Raw genomic sequence first — 21386 nt, 5'->3', positions numbered from 1 at the left:
GCAGAGTGGGTGCCTATAGGTGCTCACAGTCCCCAGGGGGACACTGAGGCACCTAGCCCTTGAGGCGGGCAGCAGAGGTGGGAGCCCAGGGGCCATGCACAGAGGAGAAGGGGTCCAGTGGGGGCATCCTGGGGGTCAGGGGTCCTAGAGAGGAGAAGCACCCCACCTGGGCCAGGGCCTGACGGTGGACCTTGTGCCCTCAGACACCGACCCCAAAACACCAGGTAACAAAAGGCCCAAACTTTATTGATTCTCCACCAATCCCACCCCCCCTGGCCCTCAGGGGAAGCCAGCAGAGGTCAGAGGTCACCAGACCTCCGGGCCAGGGGGCCCAAAGCGTCTCAGAAGCTGCTCCTGGTCCTCCAGGTCCTTCCGCACCTTCTTGCGCATGTAGAAGATGGGGCAGTCCCGGCTGTGGGCGGGGTCAAGGGTCAGGGTCAGGGCTGGCTGCCTGGGGCTGCACCTGAGCCCCGCTGAACGGCCCACTGATGGAGTGGGACCGTTCCCAGGACTTTGGCCCCAGCCTGCTGCCCACCGCCCCCCTCCCCTCCCAGGCTGTTTGCTCAGCGGGCACCGGGGGTGGGGTGGGGGTGTGAGCCGTTAACAGCGGGTGCCCGCTGAGGCCCTGGGGCACCAGCCGTATATCACCTGTCACCTGGCGTGGGAACCCGCCCCGCCCACCCGTTCCCTGGGGAAAGCCCGGCCCCACCCGGGGGGGAGGGGGTCCGCGCAGCCACTTCCCGGCGGACAGGGGGTGCCTGCCCCTGCCCTGCTCAGTAGCCCCCACCCTCTGGTAGGGGCACTGGCCCATCTGGCAGGCCAGGACGCTGAGGGTCAGTGAGACCGTGCAGAGGGGGGGCGGGGGGCACGGGGTGTGTGTGTGTGTGTGTGTGTCTGTGCATGCACGCACGCTGCTTCCTGAGACCCTGGAGTTGGGCCCTAGCTCCATGAGCTCAGAGAGTCCTGAGCAGACGGTCAGGGTGCTGGGCAAGGGGGCCCGCCAGGCAGGGGCACCTGGTGCAGATGACGTCCTCATGCAGGCTGCCCTGGCAGCGCTGGCACTGGGTCCAGAGGCGTGAGAAGCGCTCCTCCAGGGCGTTCAGGTGGGACACCTGGGGACGGTGGGTCTGAGCAGCGGCCCTGGCTCTGCCCCACCCCCGAACCCCCTCCCCTACGCAAGCCAGACCCCTCACCTCCTTCTGGTAGAGCTCCGACTCCCGGGGCTTGCAGAACTTGCACACAGCTCCTGGGGGGTGGGCGTGGTCAGCACGGGAGAGCTGGACGGAGCTGGGACCCGGCCAGGGTCTGGGCCACTCCGTCCCTGCCCCTTCCCCGCCCGCTGCCCATCCCGACTCCTGAAAGTCCCCAGGGACAGAGAACAAGGGAGCGAGTGTGTGGGGAAAACTCCCTGGGGAATCCCCAGGGTGGGGGGCCCAGGACCCTCCCGGGGTGACTGCAGAGGAGACCCCCACCCAGGGGCAGCGCCCTGTCTGGTCAGCAGTGCCAGCTTGTGGGCTGGGGACCTTGGGCAAAGGTGGATGGAGGGTGGGGGGCCGCGTCACGGGTGGGGGGTGGCGGCCTGCGCTCACCTTGGTGGCCGAGGACCGTGCGGCAGCCGATGCAGCAGCTCTGGCGCTTGGTGAAGGCCAGGAGGCCGCCCACCTTGCTGGTGAGCACGGTCTTGCAGCGGGTGTGGTCCCCCCCTGCCGGCGAGGCGTGGGGTCAGGCGTGGACAGGTGTCCTCCCTCCCCGCAGCCCCCAGGCGCCCCCGCCCGCCCCGGGCGCCCCTTACGCAGCAGCACGGCCTCGGCGCGGCCCTCGCCCAGGATGGGCTCGAAGATGCGCAGGAGCGGCTTGGCGAGCTGCTGCTCCAGGTAGTACTGCGTGTCGATGGGCAGGCTGTGCTCCAGCACGAACAGGGGGTCCTGCGGGCAGAGCGGACGGCGGCGGGGTCACACCACAGCAGGGCCAGGGCAGTGGGGGCAGGGGCGGGGCAGCGGAGAGCAGGATGCTGGGGCGAAGGGCACCGAGACCACTGATGGGTCCCCCAGTCAGACCAGGGACCACGGTGTGGGGCGGTCACTGGGCACGGTGCTGTCCTGTGGGGAGTGGCCAGCCTGGGATCAGGTCACAGGTCATAGGGGACGCCTGGCCGCAGGTGCTGTGATCCACAGGTGGGGCCCTCAGGTCACCAGGAAAGGACCCGCGTTCACGGTGATGATGAAGGGGGACAAGGACTGTCGTCGGAGGCTGGATGAGAACTAGGGACTGAGTCCGGAGTGTGGGGGTCAGAGGTCACAGGACATCTGGGCAGGACAGGGGTGGGTGCGGATCTGCGGGAACCAGAGGTTTGGAGAACGAGGGTCGAGGAGACAGAGAGGGACCTGGAAATGGGCGGAGGTGGAGGGAGGCTGTGTGCAGTGAGGCTGGATGCCTCTGCAGGGGGAGCGAGGGAGGGGTCAGAAGGACGGGGGTGGGGGCAGGGGGACCCTTCAGAAGGCACAGAGAGGCCTGGGAGCAGAGCATCACGGAGCCGACTCCCGGCTGTGCTGGGGGCGGCTGCCAGGGCCCCCGGGGGCGCACGGAGGGAAACACCCTCCCACCGGCTCGGAAAGCAGAAGTGAGAGCGGGGAGGGCAGGGCGGGTGTGGGCAGCCCAGGTGGGCCTGACCTCGGACTTCATGTAGGCAGCCACGCCCTTGGCGGCGCTGATGATCACGTAGGGAACCCGGTCTCCCAGGCTGGGCGCGCTCCCGGGGTCCCGCTTCCTCATCCTGCGGGGAGGCTGGGGGTGAGGGCGGGCAGGAGCCAGGAAGTGGCGGGCTCAGCTGGCAGGTAGGGCTATTTCTAGATGGTCCAGACAACCCCCCCTCCCCCAACCTTGACGGACCTCTCGGCCAGCTCCACATGGGCCTGCTTGCCGGCGTAGTCAGCGGCCGCGCGGGTCAGCTCCTTGGTGATGACCAGCTGCGAGATGTCGATCCGGTTGCACAGCAGGTCTGAGATGACGTCCTGTGCGTGGGCCACGGCACCCTGGGGGTCTCTGTGGGCCAGATGGGACATCGCAAGTGGCTGCTGAGGGCCCAGCCACAGGCCACAAGCCCACAGCTGTCCAACCCCACACTCCTCTGCACCGAGAAGCTGCTGGCCTGCCACCTGTGCCCCCGGGGAGGGAGGGCTGGGGCTCCTGGGGCTGCGGGAGGAGACCCGGGGCCTGGCCTCAGGTTTGGATCCAGGCGCCCCCCACCCCACACCCACCGGTCAATGAGCAGGCGGCGAAGCGAGGCAGTGACGAGGTTGGCCACTAGGGGGCAGTTGTCCCTGCGCACCGCCTCCAGGCCCTTGCAGTCCATGCGGTCGTGGGTGTCCGGCCGGGAGGAGAAGAGCAGGCCGGCATAGCGCTTCTTGCTGATGAGCAGGTACGGGAAGTAGACCTGTGGGGTGCCCGAGGCTGAGACCCCTAAGGCTGCAGGTACTGGTGTCCAACCCCGAGACCCCCCCACCCCCCAAAACAGAGAGATACGTATGTTTCCTGTGCCCTACGATTGGGGTGCTTGGGTGATCAGACCTCAACACCTGAGACTGGGATCACCTCCGCATGGGATTGCTGGGGACCCCCAGACCAGGGCCCCCAAATAGGAAACAGAGATGGGGACAAACCTAGAATCAGGCCCTAAACAGGAGATCCAGGCACTGGGGTGAAGCCTGTGGATCCCCCAATCTGGGACAGAACCTGAGGCAGACGGGGGCACCCCGCAAAGAGAGGGGATAAAGGCCTGGAGTGAGCCCTGAAACAAAGACCGCCCCGCACTGGGGGCTCTCAATCCCAGAGCGGCCGTGCCCCGCAGCCCGACCCTGCGGATGAAGTCCGGTGTGAGATTTCCCGGCCCAAGTCCACTGACCACCAGGAGCGGGGAGCCCCAGGCAATGGCCGCCCCCCCTCCCCCAGATCCAGGACTTGGCTGTCAGAGTTCCTGCCACCCAGGATGGACCCCACACTTGACAGGCACTGGGGAAGTCCAAACCAGAGCCGCTCCAGACTGACGAGGTTGTCGAAACAGAACGTGCAGCCCTGGATGGTGTGGCTCAGGCCTGGGAACCAAAGGGTCGCCAGTTCGATTCCCAGTCAGGGCACAGGCCTGGGCTGTGGGCCAGGTCCCCAGTAGGGGGTTCATGAGAGGCAACCACACACTGACGTTTCTCTCCCTCTCTTTCTCCTTCCCTTCCCCTCTCTAAAAGTAAATAAAAATCTTAAAACAGCAATAAAAAACAGGTACCATGCATCAGGCAAAGCCCAAAGCCCAGGCGTTGGGAGTTTTGGAAACCGAGGCCCCCAACTCAGAAGAATCCACACAGTGAAATACCCTGAAACTGGGGCTCGTGAACCCAATGGGATGCTCAGAGCACCCTGATCAGGGCACCCCCAGAATGGAGACCCTGAGAACATTGGGGTTTCCCAGATGCTGAGAGACCTGAGGGACCCCACATGGATGCACCTGTAAGCTTTGCAAGCACCCCGAGAGGCTCCCCCAAAACCAGCAAGGCCCACACCTGCCCACTCGGAGCGCAGGACGGGGGGAAAGAGGGGGCATTTACCTTCTCGAACTCGAGCCGGATGGGGTGGGGGAAGTGGCCCGACACCCAGTCAGCAGCCTCCCGCCCCAGAGCCATCGCTTCAGCCACAGAGGAGACGCCAAACCGGCACATAACGGAGTCGGTGTCCCCATACACCACCTGGGAGGGGACGTGTGTGACTGAGAGACCCGTGAACTCCCCCCATCAGGCATGCCCCCAGGTGCATTCTGGACAGCAGGCAGGGCGGCCCCTGACCTTGGCAGTGGCGCTGTAGCCATTTTCCAGCGTGTACTTGGACTCTACCAGCTGCTTTGTTTTTTCAATCATCTGGCGCCCGAACCCAGTGACACTCTGTTGGAGAGAGAACCATGTGGTGAGGGCCTGGGGGCCGTCTGTTGTGGACACGGGCTCAGGGTCCCAGCTCCACTGCTTCCTGGAGGCGTGGCCTTGGGTGAGCATTCTGCCACTTTGGTCATCAGTTTCCAAATCTGCAAAATGGGGAGACTAAGCTGCTCCCCAATGGCCTGTTGGAAAGAGTGGGTCCCCGGCACATGGGAGGAGGTGACTGCATCGGGTGAGTGTCGGAAACGCCGGGCCCGGAAGAGGTCACCGGCTCAGGCTCTCCCCACTGAGGCGATGTGACATCTGGTGACAGTGCCGGCAGCTCCTCATAGTGCGAAACCACTGACATTCATGGTCCCTTCCCTGAAAGTCGGCAGTGCCACCCCCTCCTTGGGCAACTGGAAATGACACTGCACATTGTCAAGTGTGGCCAGGGAGAGCATTGCCCCTGCCTCTGGGAGCAACTACTCCTGCCCAACAGCCTCATTTTACCAATGAGGGAACTGCCCTGGCTGGTGTGGCTCAGTGGGTCGAGCACCGGCCTGCGAACCAACGGATCACTGGTGGATCACTGGTTCGATTCCCGGTCAGGGCACATGCCTGGGTTACAGGCCAGGTCCCCAGTAGGGGACGCACAAAAGGCAACCACACATTGATGTTTCTCTTTCTCCCTCACCCTAAAAATAAACAAACAAAATCTTAAAAAACAAAACAAGGAAACTGAGGCTGGGGATGAGGAGGGGCAAACACAATGAAGGATGAGTGTGACTTGCCTGTTTTTGTTTGTTTGGGTCTAGTCATAAAATCTTTGAATTAAAAAAATAAAAAAGTTCATTAATTTTGCCAAAGAGAGGCGAAGGGAGGGAGAAAAACATTGTTGGGTGCCTCTTGCAGGGGGCTGGCCCACAACGCAGGCACGGACCCTGACCAGGAGCCAAAGCAGAGACGTTCCGGTGTGTGGGGCAATGCCCAAGCCACTCAGGGAAGAAAAAAATCTTTGACTTTTAACTGGAGCGTTTAGGCCACTTACATTTAGTGTGACTACCCATTAGGTCTGCGCTTCAGTCCACAACTTTACTACCTACCTTTTATTTGCTCTGTTGTTCTATGTTCGTCTTTTTTTCCTATCTTTTTCTGGAAGGATGCAGTATTCCATTATCTCTCCCCCCCACCCCCTGCTCCAAAAGGCTGAGAGAGAAATAAGGAAAGAAGCAAAGAGAGAAGAGATGCAGGAGAGAGACAGAGGGAAAGGCACGGAGAGAAAGGCCGGAGCGCTGAGGCCAGGAAGCGGCTGCGGCCCCTCGGAGGGAGCCCCAGGGGAGCACGGCTGCACCCTTTCGCCCGGCCTTGCTCAGGGACTAAAAAAGCCTGGTGGCTAAACATCCCAGGTGGCTGGGGGAGGCCCCCAGGGACTGTGAGTGGCCAACGACAGGGTGGCATGCAGGAAGGCGTCCGCCTTGCCCAGAACGAGGCCTGGCTTTGGACTGGCCCCTGCGAGTGAACCTCTGAGGCCCGGGAAGGTCCTGCCTGACAACGGCCTTTGCTCACCTGGGGCCACGGTATCACCTTGAGCTCTGCACGGGCTGGAGAGTAAGGTCAGCCACACAGGGCTCTGCAGGGCCTCTGTAACCAACCTCCAATAAAAGCACTGGCAGGTGATGCCCGGTGGATGTTACCACCCACCACCGACAGAAGTACGCGCTGTCTGTCTGCACGGCAGCCTCCCCCCCCAAAACTGGAAGCTGGGGCGTGGCCTGGCCTGAGCGCTGCCCCGGGGCACCTTTTCCTCTGGCCGATCTGTATCTCTCTGTTCACAGCGTCAAATCCTCACCGAGAGTCTAACAGCTCTTCTCAGTCTCTGAATCCTTCTAGTAAAGTCCCTGGATCTGAGGGTGGCCTTGAGGCCAGCACCCAGCTGCAGGTGCTGTGGGTGTGCCCCAGCCCCTCCCACCGGCAGTTCTTCCAAGCCTTTTGCCCAGAGCCACTCGAGGGCCTGCACAATGGCCAGGTCGGGAGGGAGCTCCCCGTGGATGGAGGCAACCAAGGCTGGGATGCACAGGGGCCCAACCCCCCTGGGGGGGGTAAAGCTGGACAGGGAGGCCTCCAGAAGGCCCTCTTAGGTCATGAGCTGCAGCTCCACTCCCAGCTGGGCAAGACCTCAGAGCGTCTGTGGTCGCGCTGTGGGTCTTTTTCTGCCCCAGCACACAGCTGCCCCGGTAAACAGCCCTGGGATGCTGCCGGGGGTGGGGAGGGAGGCCCTGGACCAGCTGATCCTCCTCACTGGGGTCTTCATGTCCGGGGAGGGAGGGGCGGCCCTCATACCTGATGGTGCGGTGACCAAGGACACACAGCAAGTCAAAGTGCTAAAGCCTGACCCTGCTGTTGCGTGACCCCAAGCCCCAGCTCTCCTGTGGGCAGGAGGGAGGGGGGGGGCTGCGCTCCGCTCCCCTGCCCCCATGGGACCGCCCAGGGGAGGATGTGGGCTGGGTGTAGCTGCCGGGAACATGGGGTGTGAGGATGACTGCAGCCGGTGAAGGATGGGTAAAACCGCTGCTCTCCCCCGTGTCCTCGGCCCCGCGGGTCCCTCCCCATCTTATCCGTCTGCAGAGCTCGTGGTGACCGCGCCTGTGCACACTCATCTGCTCCCGTCCGCCTCGAGGCCCCCAGTAGGCTGGGCGCTGCAGGAGGGCGAACTCTCATCTACTTCGCCACCTGCGGGACCCACCTCGAACTCTGCCGGCATGTGTTGAACCAAGTGGGCAGTCACTCAGGCACCCCTCTGAAAAGGCCAGCGAGGGGGGCGACTGGGGCCCAGACTCCTGGGCGTGGCCCCACCGCAGAGAGGCCTGGTCCTCACAGCACGTGCCCTCCGCCGCCTGCTGTGGGGACCGAGCACTCACCTGCGAGATCTCCAGGCAGGGCAGCTTGCCCACCTGGGCGCCAGTGAAGCCATACACAGAGTTGGCGCTCACTTTTAGTGCCAGCTGCCTCCCGTCCAAGACCTGCCGCCGCAGGGGGTCTGTCTCCTTGGCCAGCTCGGCCTTGGCCCTGGGGGGAGGGGGAGGCGCACAGGTCACTGGGGCGGAGTCCCGGGTCTGGGGGGCAGGAGGCCCGGTCTGAGCACAGGGGTCCCAGGTGTGGGTGTATGCGTGGTGTACTGCTCAGAGGGGGTCAGCACTGGGGTGAGGGGGGCTGCCAGAGGGGGCGACCTGTTCTAATTCACAAGCCGCTGCAGTTAAGTGAAGAGCAGCAGCGCTAGGGGGAACCCGCGAGGCGCAGGGATCGCCAGGAACCTGGGCAAGTCTGAGCTCTGAGCAGGGGTGGGTGGGGCCCCGGAGCCCACCTCTTCCGGGCGCTGAGCAGGTTCTCCAGGATCTGGGGCAGCAGCCCCTTCCTCACCGACGTCTTCACAAACTCGTCACCAGTGGGCGTCCTGATGAACTGGTCCTCGGTCAGGCTGAGTCAGAGGATGGCGGGGGGTGACGCCAAGCCTCCCCGCTACCCCCCAACTCTTGCAAGCCTCCCTCCCCTCCTCACTATTTCTGCTCCCCGGCCCCACCTGCCCGAGCCCGGCCCCTGGCACGCCTGGGGGTCCCTGTGCTGTGGGAGGCGCGTACCCTAGTTTCTGGGCGGCCCCGGGCCGCAGCAGCGTGGTGTAGCACAGGTTGTGGGCCATCATGATGGATGGGTACAGTGAAGAAAAGTCCAGGGTGGCGATGGGGACGTCGTAGTACCTGTTGGTGCAGGAAGGGTCAGGGCTAGAGCCCCCCCCCATTGCCCCCACACCAGCCCAGCCTCGGGGTCTCACCCTTTCAGGGGTTCGATGACCGTGGCTCCCGTGTAGTCCTCGCCGCCCTCTGTCTTCACCACGGGCATCAGCAGCCCCTCACGCATGGCCTGGGAGGGGAGGTAACCGGAAATGGCGGGTGGGCGGGGACGGGAAGGAGGGGCCTGGCCAGGGACCGGAGGCCCGCCCTGGGCTCCGCCCACTGACCTGCCGCAGCAGCTGGGACACCACCTTGACCTGCTGGCCACGGGTGAGCAGGTAGCCCAGGGGCACGCCGGTGACGCGCGCCATTTCCATGGCGTTCACCAGCACCATGAGCCGCTCCAGCAGCCGCAGCGGCAGGAAGGCGTCCTTGAGGCAGTAAACGGCGAGGCGGCGGCGCGTCTGGTCATTCCCGTTCTGGGGATGGGCACCAACCACAGCGGCGTCAGGGGGGCCGGGAGAGGGCGTGGATCGCGGTGGGGAGCGGGAGTCGGGGGGTCGGAGGGAGGGGGGAGCGGTGTGAAGGGTTGGTGTGTGTGAGAGCAGAGTCAAGGGCACGGTGCTAGAGGTCAGGTGAGCGAGCAGAAATAGTTACATCCGCAGGGCAGGGACAGGGGTTGGGGGCAGGAGGTGAAGGTGAAGGTCAGGAGCACGGGTGGGAGATTGGAGTCCAAGGTCAGGAAGGTCCAGGGAAGGCTGAGGTCAAAGGAGTAGACAAGGGGACAGGATCAGAGGTCAGGGGCAGGAGATGGGGGCTGGAGGTCACGTGGGGGGGCACCTGCAGGTCGGTGATGATGCTGTGCTGCACGTCCTCCTTCTGCTCACCCAGGAAGTGGAAGCTCACGGCGTTGAGCGTGTAGGAGCGGAGCTTGTACTCCCGCAGCAGCACCTGGGGCGGAGGCGCAGGGTGGGCACAGGCCCGGGGCGGTGGCCCCTCGGGGAGCAGACTGACCTGCCTGCCCGCCCGCTCACCCTGCATGGCCGCACCTGCAGCATGTCCATGGGCACGCGGCCCACCATGCTGACCACTTTGCTGTCCCGCCGGCCAGTCTGCTTCGACTGGAAGGAGGAGTCCCGGATGGTGGAGCGGAGCCTGGCCACGCGGCCCAGGAAGGGGAAGTCGTCCACCTGGGGGGGCACAGCGGGCGGGCAGCTGCAGAGGGGGCGGGTGGCCCTGACCCAGGGTGCCCAGGCCTGTGCCAGGGGCACGGAGCCCAGACCACCCTCGAGCCTCCGTACAACGCAGCCCCCTCCCGGCTGGACCAGCAGGGTCAGGGGCCTGGCAGCTGTTAAGGGTGACGGGGGCAAGGACGGCTGTACCCAGACAGGTAGGCAGAGGAGCAGTCGGGAGGACGCTGAGCTCAGTGGGAAGGTGGTAGGTGCACAGGGTGGGGCCCTGGGGAACGGCTGGGTGGGAGCCCAAACAGGGTCAGTACAGAAAGCTGGGTCAGGAGAGGTGTCTGCACTGGAGATGCTGCCCCGGGAGGGACCGGGCAGGGGCCTGAGCCAGGCTGTAGCAACGGGGCGCAGGGGATGAGGGGGCCCTGACCCTGTGTGACTGTGTCCTCAGGACAAGGGGCAACTGGAGCAGCCGGGCAGAGCCAGAGGACGCAGCACAGACAGGGAGAAGGCCGTCCAGCCCCCAGGACCCCGAGGCTGCCAGAGTTAGGAGAGAGGCCTCAGAGGGAACTGAGCCTGGGACACCTCGATCTTGGACGTGCAACCCCCGGACAGCGAGACAGCCCGTGTCGGTGAGGTTCGGCTGTGCCAGCCCGAGGGAGTAACCCAGGTTTTGCCACATTCTTCAAGGAACCTCCATTTCCTAGTTCCTTGCTGACATATTTTACAGCCTAGAAGACGAGGCCTTGCACCCCTTCCTCGCTCAGTCTGCACCTCCGAACCACAGAAGCCCTTGTCCCACCCGCAGGCACCACGGTGAGCTCCGGGACTTGGAGCAGGGTGGGGACAAGACAGAACAGGGTTTGCGGGGATGCCTCTGGAGCTGCTGGGGCTGGCAGGCTGCAGGCGAGAGCCGGGCGGATCAGCACAGGGACAGGGCCACAAGGGAGTGGGTGGGGGGAGGTGTGGGGTGGCCGCCCCACCCTGAGCCGCCGGAGCGGTGTCTGAAGTGAAGCCTCCCCCACCGCCCGCCCTACCTTGAGGTGCTGGGCCCGGGAGATGAGGTAAGGAAGGTCAAAGTTCTGGATGTTGTAGCCGGTGATCACGTCGGGGTCCATGGTGCAGATGAAGTTCGACCAGGCCTGCCAGGGGGCGAGGGCACACACCCCACCTGTCATCCTGGTGGTCCCCCTGCCATGAATTCCCCCATCCTCTGGAATGTTCTAGAAGCCCTCACAAGCAGTCCTAGATGCCTCCTGCCTGTGGTAGAAAGACCAGGCAGCTGTTTCTGGAAATAGTGCAGAGCCCAGAGGGAAAATGCTCACCCCTCGATGCAAGGGGACCTGAACCCGGGGGCACGAGTCTTGGGATCAGGAGAGCTTGGGGTGCGGAGGTTGGGGTGGGGTGCTGAGGAAAATGAGGGGGACTCGGGGCAAGAGTCACCTGGAGCAGCTCTTCCTCCCGCTCGTAGCTCTGCACCTTGGCGCCCAGGATGGGGGCGCAGGGCCGCAGGGTGAGCGCCAGGCGCAGGAAGGGTTCCGACTCACCCCAGCGCAGGCCCAGCGAGCAGATCTGGATCACGGGGTCCCGCTCGGGCTCAGGGAAGATGCCTGTGCGTGGAGAGGGAGGAGGGGGTGATGGGGACCGGACCCCCGGCCTCTCCCTCCTGACACACCGGGGTGGCTGCGCCGCCAGAGCACCCCCTGGCCTGCCCACTCGCTCCATCCCCACCACTGCCCACGTACCCGCCCTGGGGACGGACCTTTGCGGCCGGCACACTCGATGTCGAAGCTGAGCACCCGCAGAGGCGCGATGCGCTGCCACTCCCCCTCTGGCGGGTGGCTGACCACGTGCGACCAGAACACATCTGCCTCCAGCTGACACAGGGTGGCCTGAGGGACAGGGTGTGTCAGTGGCTGCAGGGACGCAGCTCCCTGTCCCCCACCCCCGGTGGGGGCCCCAAACCTTCTCCTGCGTCCTCAGGACATATTTCCCAGCAGGGAGTTCCAGCCAATTGCAGCCCACGATGTCGGCGTCCACCATGAACCTGGAGGGAGAGGAGGTCAGTGGGCGGAGGCCGGCCCAGGGGGAGTGGGGCGGAGGGCGGAGAGGCCAGGTGGGGGCTCTACCGGATCTCAAAGTCGACGTTGGCCTCGTAGGGCGCGAAGCTGGGGGTGCCCAGGCCTGCCACACGCACACCCTGCTCCAGGAGGCGGCGTGCAGGGGCCACGAGGCGGGGCAGGGCCAGGGTGATGCGCAGGAACGGGGAGGGGCCGTGCCCATGGTACCCGAACATGCCTGTGGGGGACAGAAGGGGCTGGCACCGGTCCAGAGGGACACCCCCCCCACCCGACCCCAGTGGCACGCACTCTCCCGTGAGCAGAGCTCCAAGGCCACCACGGCCGGTCCCTTGAGCTCCTTCCCCGCTCGCTGGTCCCGGCTGATGGCCCCGTTCAACTCCCGCTGCAGGTCGTCCAGGTGCTCGGGCCCAAAACCTGGGGGTGGGAGGGCCCGTCAGAAGTGCAGGGGCCAGCAGGTGGTCAGGGGAGAGGAGGGGTCTTCTGGGTTGGGGCCACTCACCAGGGGGTGCGGGGGTGTAGAAATAGGGCGCGAAGCCGTGGATGTGGCAGCAGACGGAGAAGCCCTCGTCGGTGACCCCAAAGGCGCGGAGCACGGGCACGGACCCGGGGGGCGGCGGGGGCGCCCCAGGCAGGGGACGCGAGGGGCCTGAGGGTGTGCCGGGGTGAGCCAGGGCTGCCCCAGACTCCTCCGAGGCTTGTCCCCCCCACCCCTCCTGCGCTGGGAGCAAGGCCCCCCATTCCTGTTGCTTGAGGAGCTGCCGCCCACGTCAGCCGCTGCACTGGCCTCGCCACCTCGTCTCGGCCCTTCCAATGCCACTCTGTCCCCTACGGCCCACTTTCCACCCCATAGCTCGTGGGAACCCCGACCTGTTTTCGGCAAAAAATTGAAAAAAATTTTTTGAGAAAGTAAAATCTACCTGGCGTATATGAAGTTATGAACTTTAACCCATGTAGAGTTCACAGAACCACCACCAGAATCGGGGTACAAGACAGTACCGTCATTCTAAACAGCCCCCTTGACCTACCTCTTCGCAGTGTCACACCCCCTCCCACCTGGCCCCTAACCTCTGAACTCTGACCCCCCCCAGGCTCCTCAGGGCAGTCCCAGCCCCGACCGCCGGGGACCATCTGCCACACCCAGAGCCACGGGGCTTAACCTGCCCCGGGCTCCACCCCAGGGGCCCAGCGGCCAACCCCAGTCCTCTGTCCCCCAGACTCACCCACATAATGGTCGATCTCCAACTGCTGGAAGATGAGGGGTTCCTTCTCGGGGTCCAGGGAGGGCGGGGTGGGCCGAAGCCAGCGGGAATCTACCGCCACTGAAGGGAGCTGCCCTGCGGAGGAAAGGCAGGGCCACGTGGACTGGTGGTCCCCCCGCAGCCTGGCCTGGGGAAGGGAAAGTCAGGCGGAGCTGGTGGTCTGGACCAGGCAGAAAACTCAGGAGGCATTGCAGGGTCAAGGTCAGAGTAAAAGTGACAGGCAACAGAGGTAGCACTAATGCTGTGGGGTGAAAGGTCAACCCTTTGTGGCACTCAAAGGAGGTCAGAGGTGACAGGGGAGCTCTGTGGCTGACTCCCAGCTCGGAGGCAGGGTGGGTGGGGGCGCAGGGGTCCCGGGCCTCACTGTGCGCAGCCCCCTCCAGGGCCGGCTGTAGCTCCTCCTCCTGCTCCTGCAGCCGCCGCTCTGCCTCGATCTCCTCCATCAGCGCCAGCTCCTCCTCGAACTGGGACGGCCGGGGCGCCTCGTCCTGCTCCCAGAGGCTCCCGCGGGCCCGCTTCGGGGGCACCCCGGGCCCCGGGCCCGGCCGCCGCTTTTCATGCATCCTGCTGGGCCAGTCGGGGCTGGGTGAGGGTTCCGTGTCCTCCACGCCCGCCCTGCGCCCACCGTGACGTGCTCCGAGGGCCGGGGCAGGCCTGCCACCTGCAGGCACGCAGGTGCCAGCGCATTCCAGGTGCTCCACACGTAATTGCCCAATGTAATTACATTGGGTGTAATTATCCAATATAATTATAATTATCCAATATGATTACACCCCACTCCCCACCGCAGTCTAGCCCTCGCCTCACATGTCTGCGCCCCGGACATCCCTTCGTCCCCAGCTACCTGCCCCTTGCCATGCCCTGTCCCCACCTGGGTCACGGTCACGGGCCTGGTCCTCAGCACGCCGCTCTCTGTCCTACAAATCCCCGTCCTTGATGTTACCACCTACCCATCAGCCCATCAGCACAGGCCTTCATTCAACAGGCCAGCGCTGTGCCAGCCGCCAGGGAGCGCCCTGACGCATACACCCTTCCCAGCCGGAACACTCTGAGGCTGCCCGCGCCGTCACAAACATAAAAGCACTCTTTATTTTGAACGTGTCCCCTTCCCAGGCCTCCCCAGGTGTCAACACGCTGCCACTGCATCTCGCCCCCTCTCTGCCGCCACAGCCAGTGCGTCCACATCAAATCGTTATTCAGTTGCATTTATGTTTCTTGTAACCTGCGAGACACTATCGGGGGTCTGTTTTGAGACAAGATGTATTGACAGGAAGGCACACATCCTCTGGTAGATTAGACTTGGGACTGGACTCAGGTTAACCCTACCTGAGCTGGTAGCTTCACTGTGGTTTGGTGAGCGTATTCTAAACAACACTCAAGTATTTCCGAGGTAAATAACTATTATGGAAATATTTTTGAAAATGTTTTTAAGTGTGCACGCAAGTCGTAACCAACTGGGTAAAAATGTGAAAACAGGTGAATCTGGCTTCACTTGTTCTTTGTACTTTCTTTGTTCTTTCAAATGTACTTTCCTGTATATTTGAAATTATTTAAAAAGTTTTAAAGCCATACATGCCTCAGTGCCAGGCTGAGACCCAGCTGCAAGGGAGGAGGGGATTAGGGACAGTCAGCTGTCGAAGTTCAAGTAAAAACCCTCTAGATCCCATAACCAACCCCCCTCCCGCATTTCAGCCTCATTTGGTCCTTTTTGCAACAGATCCCTCGCCTTGGAGCTGCCACAGGCAGCGGGCCTGAGACTACATTTCCCAGGATGCACTGCTGGGTGATGGTCACATGACTGAATTCTAGCTCATGGACCCAGGGTGACCAGAAAGTGTTCACCTTCTGGAACAGCCTGAAGCAGAAGCCTGCTGTCCTGCCTCTTCCCCCTTCAGGATGGCTGGAGCCAACCTTGACCACCAGGACAAGACCCACGCCACAGGTAACACAGAGCAACAAGATGGAAGGAACCTGGGCCCTTGACAACCTTTCTGGAGCAGAGCTACCTGCCCATCTTGCATGCCTGCCTGCCTTTGGATGGTTATGTGGAGAAAAGATTTGTATCTTGCCTGGGTCACTATGCTTTGGGGCTTCTTTGTTATAGCACTTTAGCCTAGACCTTGGCAGCACAGAAAAACCCTGAGCCGACTGGGACGTGTCACAGCAAAAGTTGGTCCGCAAAGGCACATTTCTTAGTGGTAGACAGGAGGCAGCTACCAACACACACACAGAATGGACGCACTTCAAACATGCATGAAAGAAGCCAGACACTGGAGCACGAGCTGGGGGAATGGGGAATGACTGCAGAGGGGTGAGGGGTTTCCTTTCGGGGTGCCGGAAATGCTCTGGAACCAGAGGTGGTGGATGCACAAGTCGGTGAACGCGCTAAATGCCACTAAGTGTACCCTTCAAAGTGGGTCATTTCACCTCCGTTTAAAAAGGGCATCTATTGTACGCTGACGTTCACACAGAGTTGTAGGATCGACCAACCTCTGGTGCTAGAAATCAGGCCAGGGGCCGATTCTGGGGTGGGAGGAAGGAGGTGTGGGGGGGTTTCTGGGGTGATGGGAACGCACCGGACACCCTGGGGTATGCCTGAGACAGGACGTGTCACTCTGTGTAAATCAGACCTCAGTTAACAAATCAAAGCGGGGCGGCCACGATTCCACATCCAGGGCTTTATGCTACAAGTACACTGTCGCATGATAAAAACCTGTGTTTACCAGGGTATTTCCGGCAGCACTGTTTGCGATGGCAAACGGTTGGAAACCACCTAAATGTTCTCCCCTGGGGGGACTGTTTAAATAAATGGTACCAACTCCACCTCATGGAATATTATGCAGCTGGACAAAGGGATGAGGAAGTGCCCTGTGTACCGACCTGGAGGGCTCTGAAAGGCACATTGTTAGAGAGTGAAGCCAGGTACAGAACAGTGGACTTAGGGTGTTACCTTTTGTATAAAAAAAAAAGTTTTAGAAAATGTGGGGCAGCCTCGGTTGGTTGAGTGTTATCTCACAAAAGCAAAAGGTCACTGGTTCAATTCCTGCTCAGGGCATATGATTAGGCTGGGTTTGATCCCTGGTTGGGGCACATAAGACAGGCAACCAGTTGATGTTTCTCTCTCACACTGATTAATCTCCCCTTCTCTCTAAAGAAAATAAATTTTTAAAGAAAGATTGTGTTTATTTTTAGACAGAGGGTAAGGGAGAAAGAGAGAGAAACATTAATGTGTGGTTGCCTCTCATGCGCCCCCTACTGGGGACCTGGCCCGAAACCCAGGCATGTGCCCTGACTGGGAATCCAACTGGCAACCCTTTGGTTCACGGGCTGGCACTAATCCACTGAGCCACACCAGCCAGGATAAATAAATACTTTTTCAAAATTGTGGGTTATAGCAAGCTGAGGGGCTTACAGGAATCCGGAGGAGTGGCCAGGCCTGACCTGGCAGGGTGGGGCACAAGGGGGCCGGCTGGCTGCCCTGGGTCCGTGGGCTGTGGCAGACTGGGTGCGGTGGGAGGGAGGGTGTGGGCAGCAGCAAAATCAAGTTCCTGTGCTGGTTCCCTATCCCAGGCCCGGCCCTCAACGCACCCTCAGGCAAGGCACCTTTAGAAGGAGGCGGCCCCAGTGCCCCTCGGGCACCCTGCCTTCAGACAGGAGCTCGGCAAACCCTGTGCTCTCTCCCTTCTTGCTCCTTCAGCAGCTGATCCTGACCAGCGCCTGTGGCAGGAACATAACGCTGGGTGCTGGTTTCTCCATGACCCGCCCTCCCTCAGTGTTCTCATTCCATTTCTCCCAACCTCAGGGCTTTAAATGCCATCTCTGCGCCCACCGCTCCTGCCTTAGAGTCTGGTGCCTCGGCCCAGCCCGCTCCCCAGGCCCCAAGCTGACAGCAGGCGCAGCTGCCCACGCCATGAGGATGTCTCTTGAGGCTCCTCAGACTGCAGAGCCGGCTCCCGATCGTTCCCCGTTCAATAAACAGTAGCTCTCATCAGGCCGACAGCCATGGAGTCGCCCCAACTTCTCCCTTCCCCTCAGACTGCATGCTGGCTCTATCTGCAAATCCCACTAGCTCTGCCTCCCAACGGAAGTCCCATAGCTTCCCAGGCCCCTGCTGGGCTCCCCTGCCCTGTCTGGTCCTTCAGCTCTCTCAGGCCGTTGGCTTCTGTATTTTGCGCCCTGCTGTTTGTCTGTCTCTCCCTGCTGGAAGATGAGCTTTACCGAAGTATGGCCAGAGCCTACACCAGTGACTGGCACAGAGAGGCTGCTGGATAAACGCCTGCTGAATGAAGGAAGAGCCTCTCCGGGTCTCCCTCATCCCACCCTGCCCGCTCCGTGTGCTCTCCACACCCCAGTCAGAAGGATTTTGTTGCACCCAGGGCAGGTCAGCCCGTCCCTCCCCTGCTCAGAGCCAGTCCCTGGGGCCTGTCTCATGCTGAGTTAAAGTCAAGTCCGCATGGTGGCCCACCAGACCCTGCACAATTGCCCCCGTTCAGGCGCCACCTCCCTACCCTCGTCTCCAGTGCTCACGCAGCTTCAGCCACTTGCCTCCTCTCTTGTTCCTCCAACACTCCAGGCTTGGTCCTGCCTTAGGACCTTTGCACAGGTTACCCCCTCTGCCCCCCCAAATGTTCTTCCCCAGATGGCCCTGTCTGCGGCTCCCTCCCGCCCCTCCGCCAGGCCTTTGTTCAAATGTCACCTTCTCTGTGAGGCCTGTTTTAAAAGCACAGCCCTGCTGCCCCGTCCTGATATCCTCCAACACCTTTCCCTGCTTCATTTTCCTTGAAGCCACTTGTCACTGACTGTGGCACTGTATCAGTTCCCGGTGTTCTCCGAGTGTGGTCCCCAGACCCCCGTAGCTTGAGTTTGGGTGGGAGCTTGTTGGAATGTGAATTATCAGGCTCCTGCCCAGACTCCCGGAATCCAGCCCTCGGGAATGGGGTCCAGCACTCTGCACTCAAACCTGAGAGCCCCAGCTTATTACCTTGTGGTCTTTTTTTTTTAACTTTATTTATTTATTTTAGAGAGATGGGAAGTGAGGTAAAAAGCGGGGGAGAGAAACACGGATGTGCAAGAGATATACCAACTAGTTGCCTCTCACACGCTCCTAACTGGGGACCTGGTCCACAACCGAGGCATGTGCCCTGACCAGGAATCAAACCAGCAACCTTTCAGTTTGCAGGCCTGCACTCAGTTACTCCACTGAGCCGCACCTGCCAGGACTACTACCTTGTTTATTGTCTGTCCCCACAAGGAGCTGTGAGAGCAGGGACTTTTGTTTTCTGTTTCCTGCTATGTCTCACACACCTGGGAGAGGCGCCTGAGACAGAGAACATACTCAATAAACATCTTCGGAAAGAATGAAGGAGGGAACACATGGACTTGTCACAAAAACTTCCGAGGTAGGTGCGGCGAATGACTTCCCGATACACAGTTACTGGAGCCGAGGCCCAGAGAGGTGAAGCTACCTGCCCAAGGTGGCACAGACAGATCACAAGGGCACAGCCAGGGTTCAGTCCCAGGCAGGTTGGCCCTAGAGCCTGCTGTTGGCCAGCACCCCAGAACCTGGCCTCCGGGTGCATCAGGGGAGATCCACAGGTGACCTGCCCTCTGCCCAGAGGGGCAGACAGACTGGGCCTCCCTGACTCCTGCTGCCCTTGGTCGCAGCCTCAGACCACCCGGGGCCTCTGTCTGACTCCCTCACTAAAGAGAGACCCCTCCAGGGCAGGGCCTCTCGAAGCATTTGCTGAAGGAAATGCTCCTTTTTCTCCGGCACCTCACTCCTCTGCATCCTCAAGACCCAGCTCTGGCCCCAGGCCTCCGGGCTGGTCCTCTGCCCACCCCTGGGGCTCCTGCTCCTGTAACTGCGTGTGTCCACCCCCAGCCGGGACAGCTTCAGGCTGGGAGTGCCCCCTATTCAGGGCCAGAGGCTTGCTTAAGTTAGAGTCCCCAGCACAGTGCTGGAACGCAGGCCACTTTTGAATCATGTCACTTTAGACTGCTCTCCAGTGCCACCGACCCCGTGAGTCTTCCCAGAGCCCCAGCTCCTCTGGGCCCAGAGAGACTACCCCTGCCTCTGCGTAGCTGAAACCACTCTGAATGGAGATTTCCTCTCCTTGTCCCAACTGAACAGAATTATCCTGGTTCCCTTGTGCCCCTCAGAGGGCCTGCCACAGAGCAGCCGACTGAAGGACTGAGAGAGGGAAAGAGCATCCAGGAGGAGGGAAGGGTGTGGCAAAGGCCCTGAGTGGGGAAGGGACCTCTCTAAGGGAGGGAAGATGCCTGCGTGGGGAAGTGTAGGATGGAAGAGGAGAGACAAAGCAACGACAGGTTCCTGGAGTAGGTGGGGCTACAAAGCTAGGACTCTGACACCATCCCCTAAACCCTGCCCACTCACCCCGTCTAAGCTCCACCAGCAGAGCAGCGCCCCCAAACCGGCTCTCCCTCAGCCTTCTCCATCCAGCCTGTTGCTCAGACCACAAGCCCCAGTCATCCTGGGCTCCTCTTCCCTACCTGTCCTGCTGGCAGAAAGGCAACCTGAGCCCGACGGGATTCTTTCCACCTGCACTGCAGGGCGGGTCACCCACTTGCCTCCTAACTGGTCTGTCCCCCTTCTTCCCACTCTTGTTCCCACTCCAGTTCCATCTTCACACAGCAGGTGCGTTTCTCCAAACGTAGGGCACGTCACGTTGCTCCGAGGCTCAGAAACTCCCACGGCTCCCTACTGAAGCCAGAATAAAAGCCAAAGCCTACGGCTAGGTTTACAAGGCCCTGCAGGATCTGGTTCCCTAGCTCATCTCCACCGTCGCTCGTTCCCTCCGCTCCAGCTACACTTTCTGAGCCCTCACCTGTTCTCTCGGCAAACGCGACAAGCTCCTCCCTACCTCAAGGCCTTTGTTGTTCCTCTGCCCGGGGTTTTTCTTTACAGGGCTGACCTCTCTCCCATGTCACTTCCCCAGAGAGGAATTCCTGAGCACTCCAACCAAAGAAGTTGGATAATCTGCTGTATTTCTCTTGGCATAGCGTATCAAAGCCTTAAAGCACTGCCTTATCATTGTTACTTATCACTTGTCAACTGTCTCTTTTGGCCTGAGGCAGGAACCTACTCTGACTAATTCCTGCTGTAGCCTTTACTTCTCTGGAAGTGCCTGGCACAGAGTCCTCGGTATTTGGTAAATAATGACGCCATGCCCCCACGTGTACAATTCAGTCCCCCAACGCCACCGGGATTCAGTGGCCCTCAAGACCCTCCAGAATGCGTTCCTCACCTCGCCCCGGGCCTGGGAGGCCAGCGATGACTTCCCAGCAACACGCCAAAGGACCCCCATCCCCGTCACAGCCCCGCGCGCCTCCGGCCCGGCCCCAGCCGCACTTCCGCGCGCCCTTGAGCCAAGGGAGTCCCTCCGGCCGCCACGACCAAGCGACCCCTCACAACCCTCTCTCAGGCCTACGCGCCCGGCTCCTCAAGCCCCTTTCTCTGCCAGGCGGAGTCCCTTGCAATTCTCCTTGTTCCTTTACTCACCCGCTTCAAACAGCGCTTCCCGCCACAGATTACGCCGCCGTGACCCCTGACTCCCTCGCGCGCAGGCTCAGATCCGCGGCGCGCCAAGATGGGCCACGCCCCTCCCGCCCAAGTAGGGTCAGGCCACGCCCAACATGGCCCTGAGCCACACCCCATCCTTCTAACTCCGGGGAGGACCACGCCCTCTCTTTTCAATTTGGGTGTGGCCTCGTCCTCACGTGGACAAACCCCGCCCTTGTTGACTGGTGCGGCGCAAAGTTACGCCCCTCGGTGCCGCTGGATGGCTGCGCGCAGGATGCTGGTGCAGCAGCCCTAGGACACACTTCCCACCCACCAGCCCTCCGGCGCTGCGCGCGCAGCCTCCTCCAACTCCAAACAACCCCCCCACCCGCCCCCTGCTGCCCGAGGCCACTTCCAGAGAACCGCTTGAACATCTTGACCATCTTGGCAGTCCGCTGTCTGCCATCTCCGGAGATGCTGGGCTGCACGGGCTCAGGTCCCAGCCTGGTCTTTTCTCCCGTCCCACGGCCTCAGTTCCCTCCTTTGTAAACTAGACTTAGCGCGGGTCTGGCACACCTGTGCGGCGCCCGGCTCACCGTTTAAAACTACTCTTATTTCTGCCGTCCTATATAAAACACACTTTTTAGTACCCAGATCATATCTCCAAGTAAACCCCCTTTACCCTCGGCCAGGACGTCCATCCGGCTCCCTTCGATGTTCCAC

General features: G+C 61.7%; 1 protein-coding gene across 1 annotated transcript; it reads right to left on the bottom strand.

Annotated features, from left to right (window-relative positions):
- Positions 1–225: 225 nt before the first annotated feature.
- Positions 226–20740, bottom strand: POLD1 (DNA polymerase delta 1, catalytic subunit). The gene is made up of 27 exons (XM_037148987.2): positions 20664–20740; positions 13509–13708; positions 13106–13219; positions 12385–12531; positions 12174–12299; positions 11934–12102; positions 11770–11851; positions 11567–11696; positions 11248–11414; positions 10842–10946; positions 9673–9813; positions 9464–9574; positions 8911–9102; positions 8725–8813; positions 8534–8650; positions 8260–8373; positions 7817–7964; positions 4830–4925; positions 4596–4733; positions 3258–3433; positions 2890–3042; positions 2671–2773; positions 1793–1925; positions 1590–1703; positions 1194–1246; positions 1015–1112; positions 226–412 (listed from the first exon to the last, which is right to left on the bottom strand). Exons 2-27 carry the CDS (start codon positions 13705–13707, stop codon positions 307–309), a joined length of 3321 nt encoding a protein of 1106 aa, XP_037004882.2. The 5' UTR covers position 13708; positions 20664–20740; the 3' UTR covers positions 226–306.
- Between the last annotated feature and the right edge of the window lie 646 nt (positions 20741–21386).

This window comes from Artibeus jamaicensis, unplaced genomic scaffold (genome assembly GCF_021234435.1).
Source record: "Artibeus jamaicensis isolate MK-2021 breed Jamaican fruit bat unplaced genomic scaffold, CSHL_Jam_final scaffold_804, whole genome shotgun sequence".
NCBI lineage: Eukaryota > Metazoa > Chordata > Mammalia > Chiroptera > Phyllostomidae > Artibeus > Artibeus jamaicensis.
Note: the sequence above shows the minus strand (reverse complement) of the source record. Positions and strands in the feature narration are given on the sequence as shown.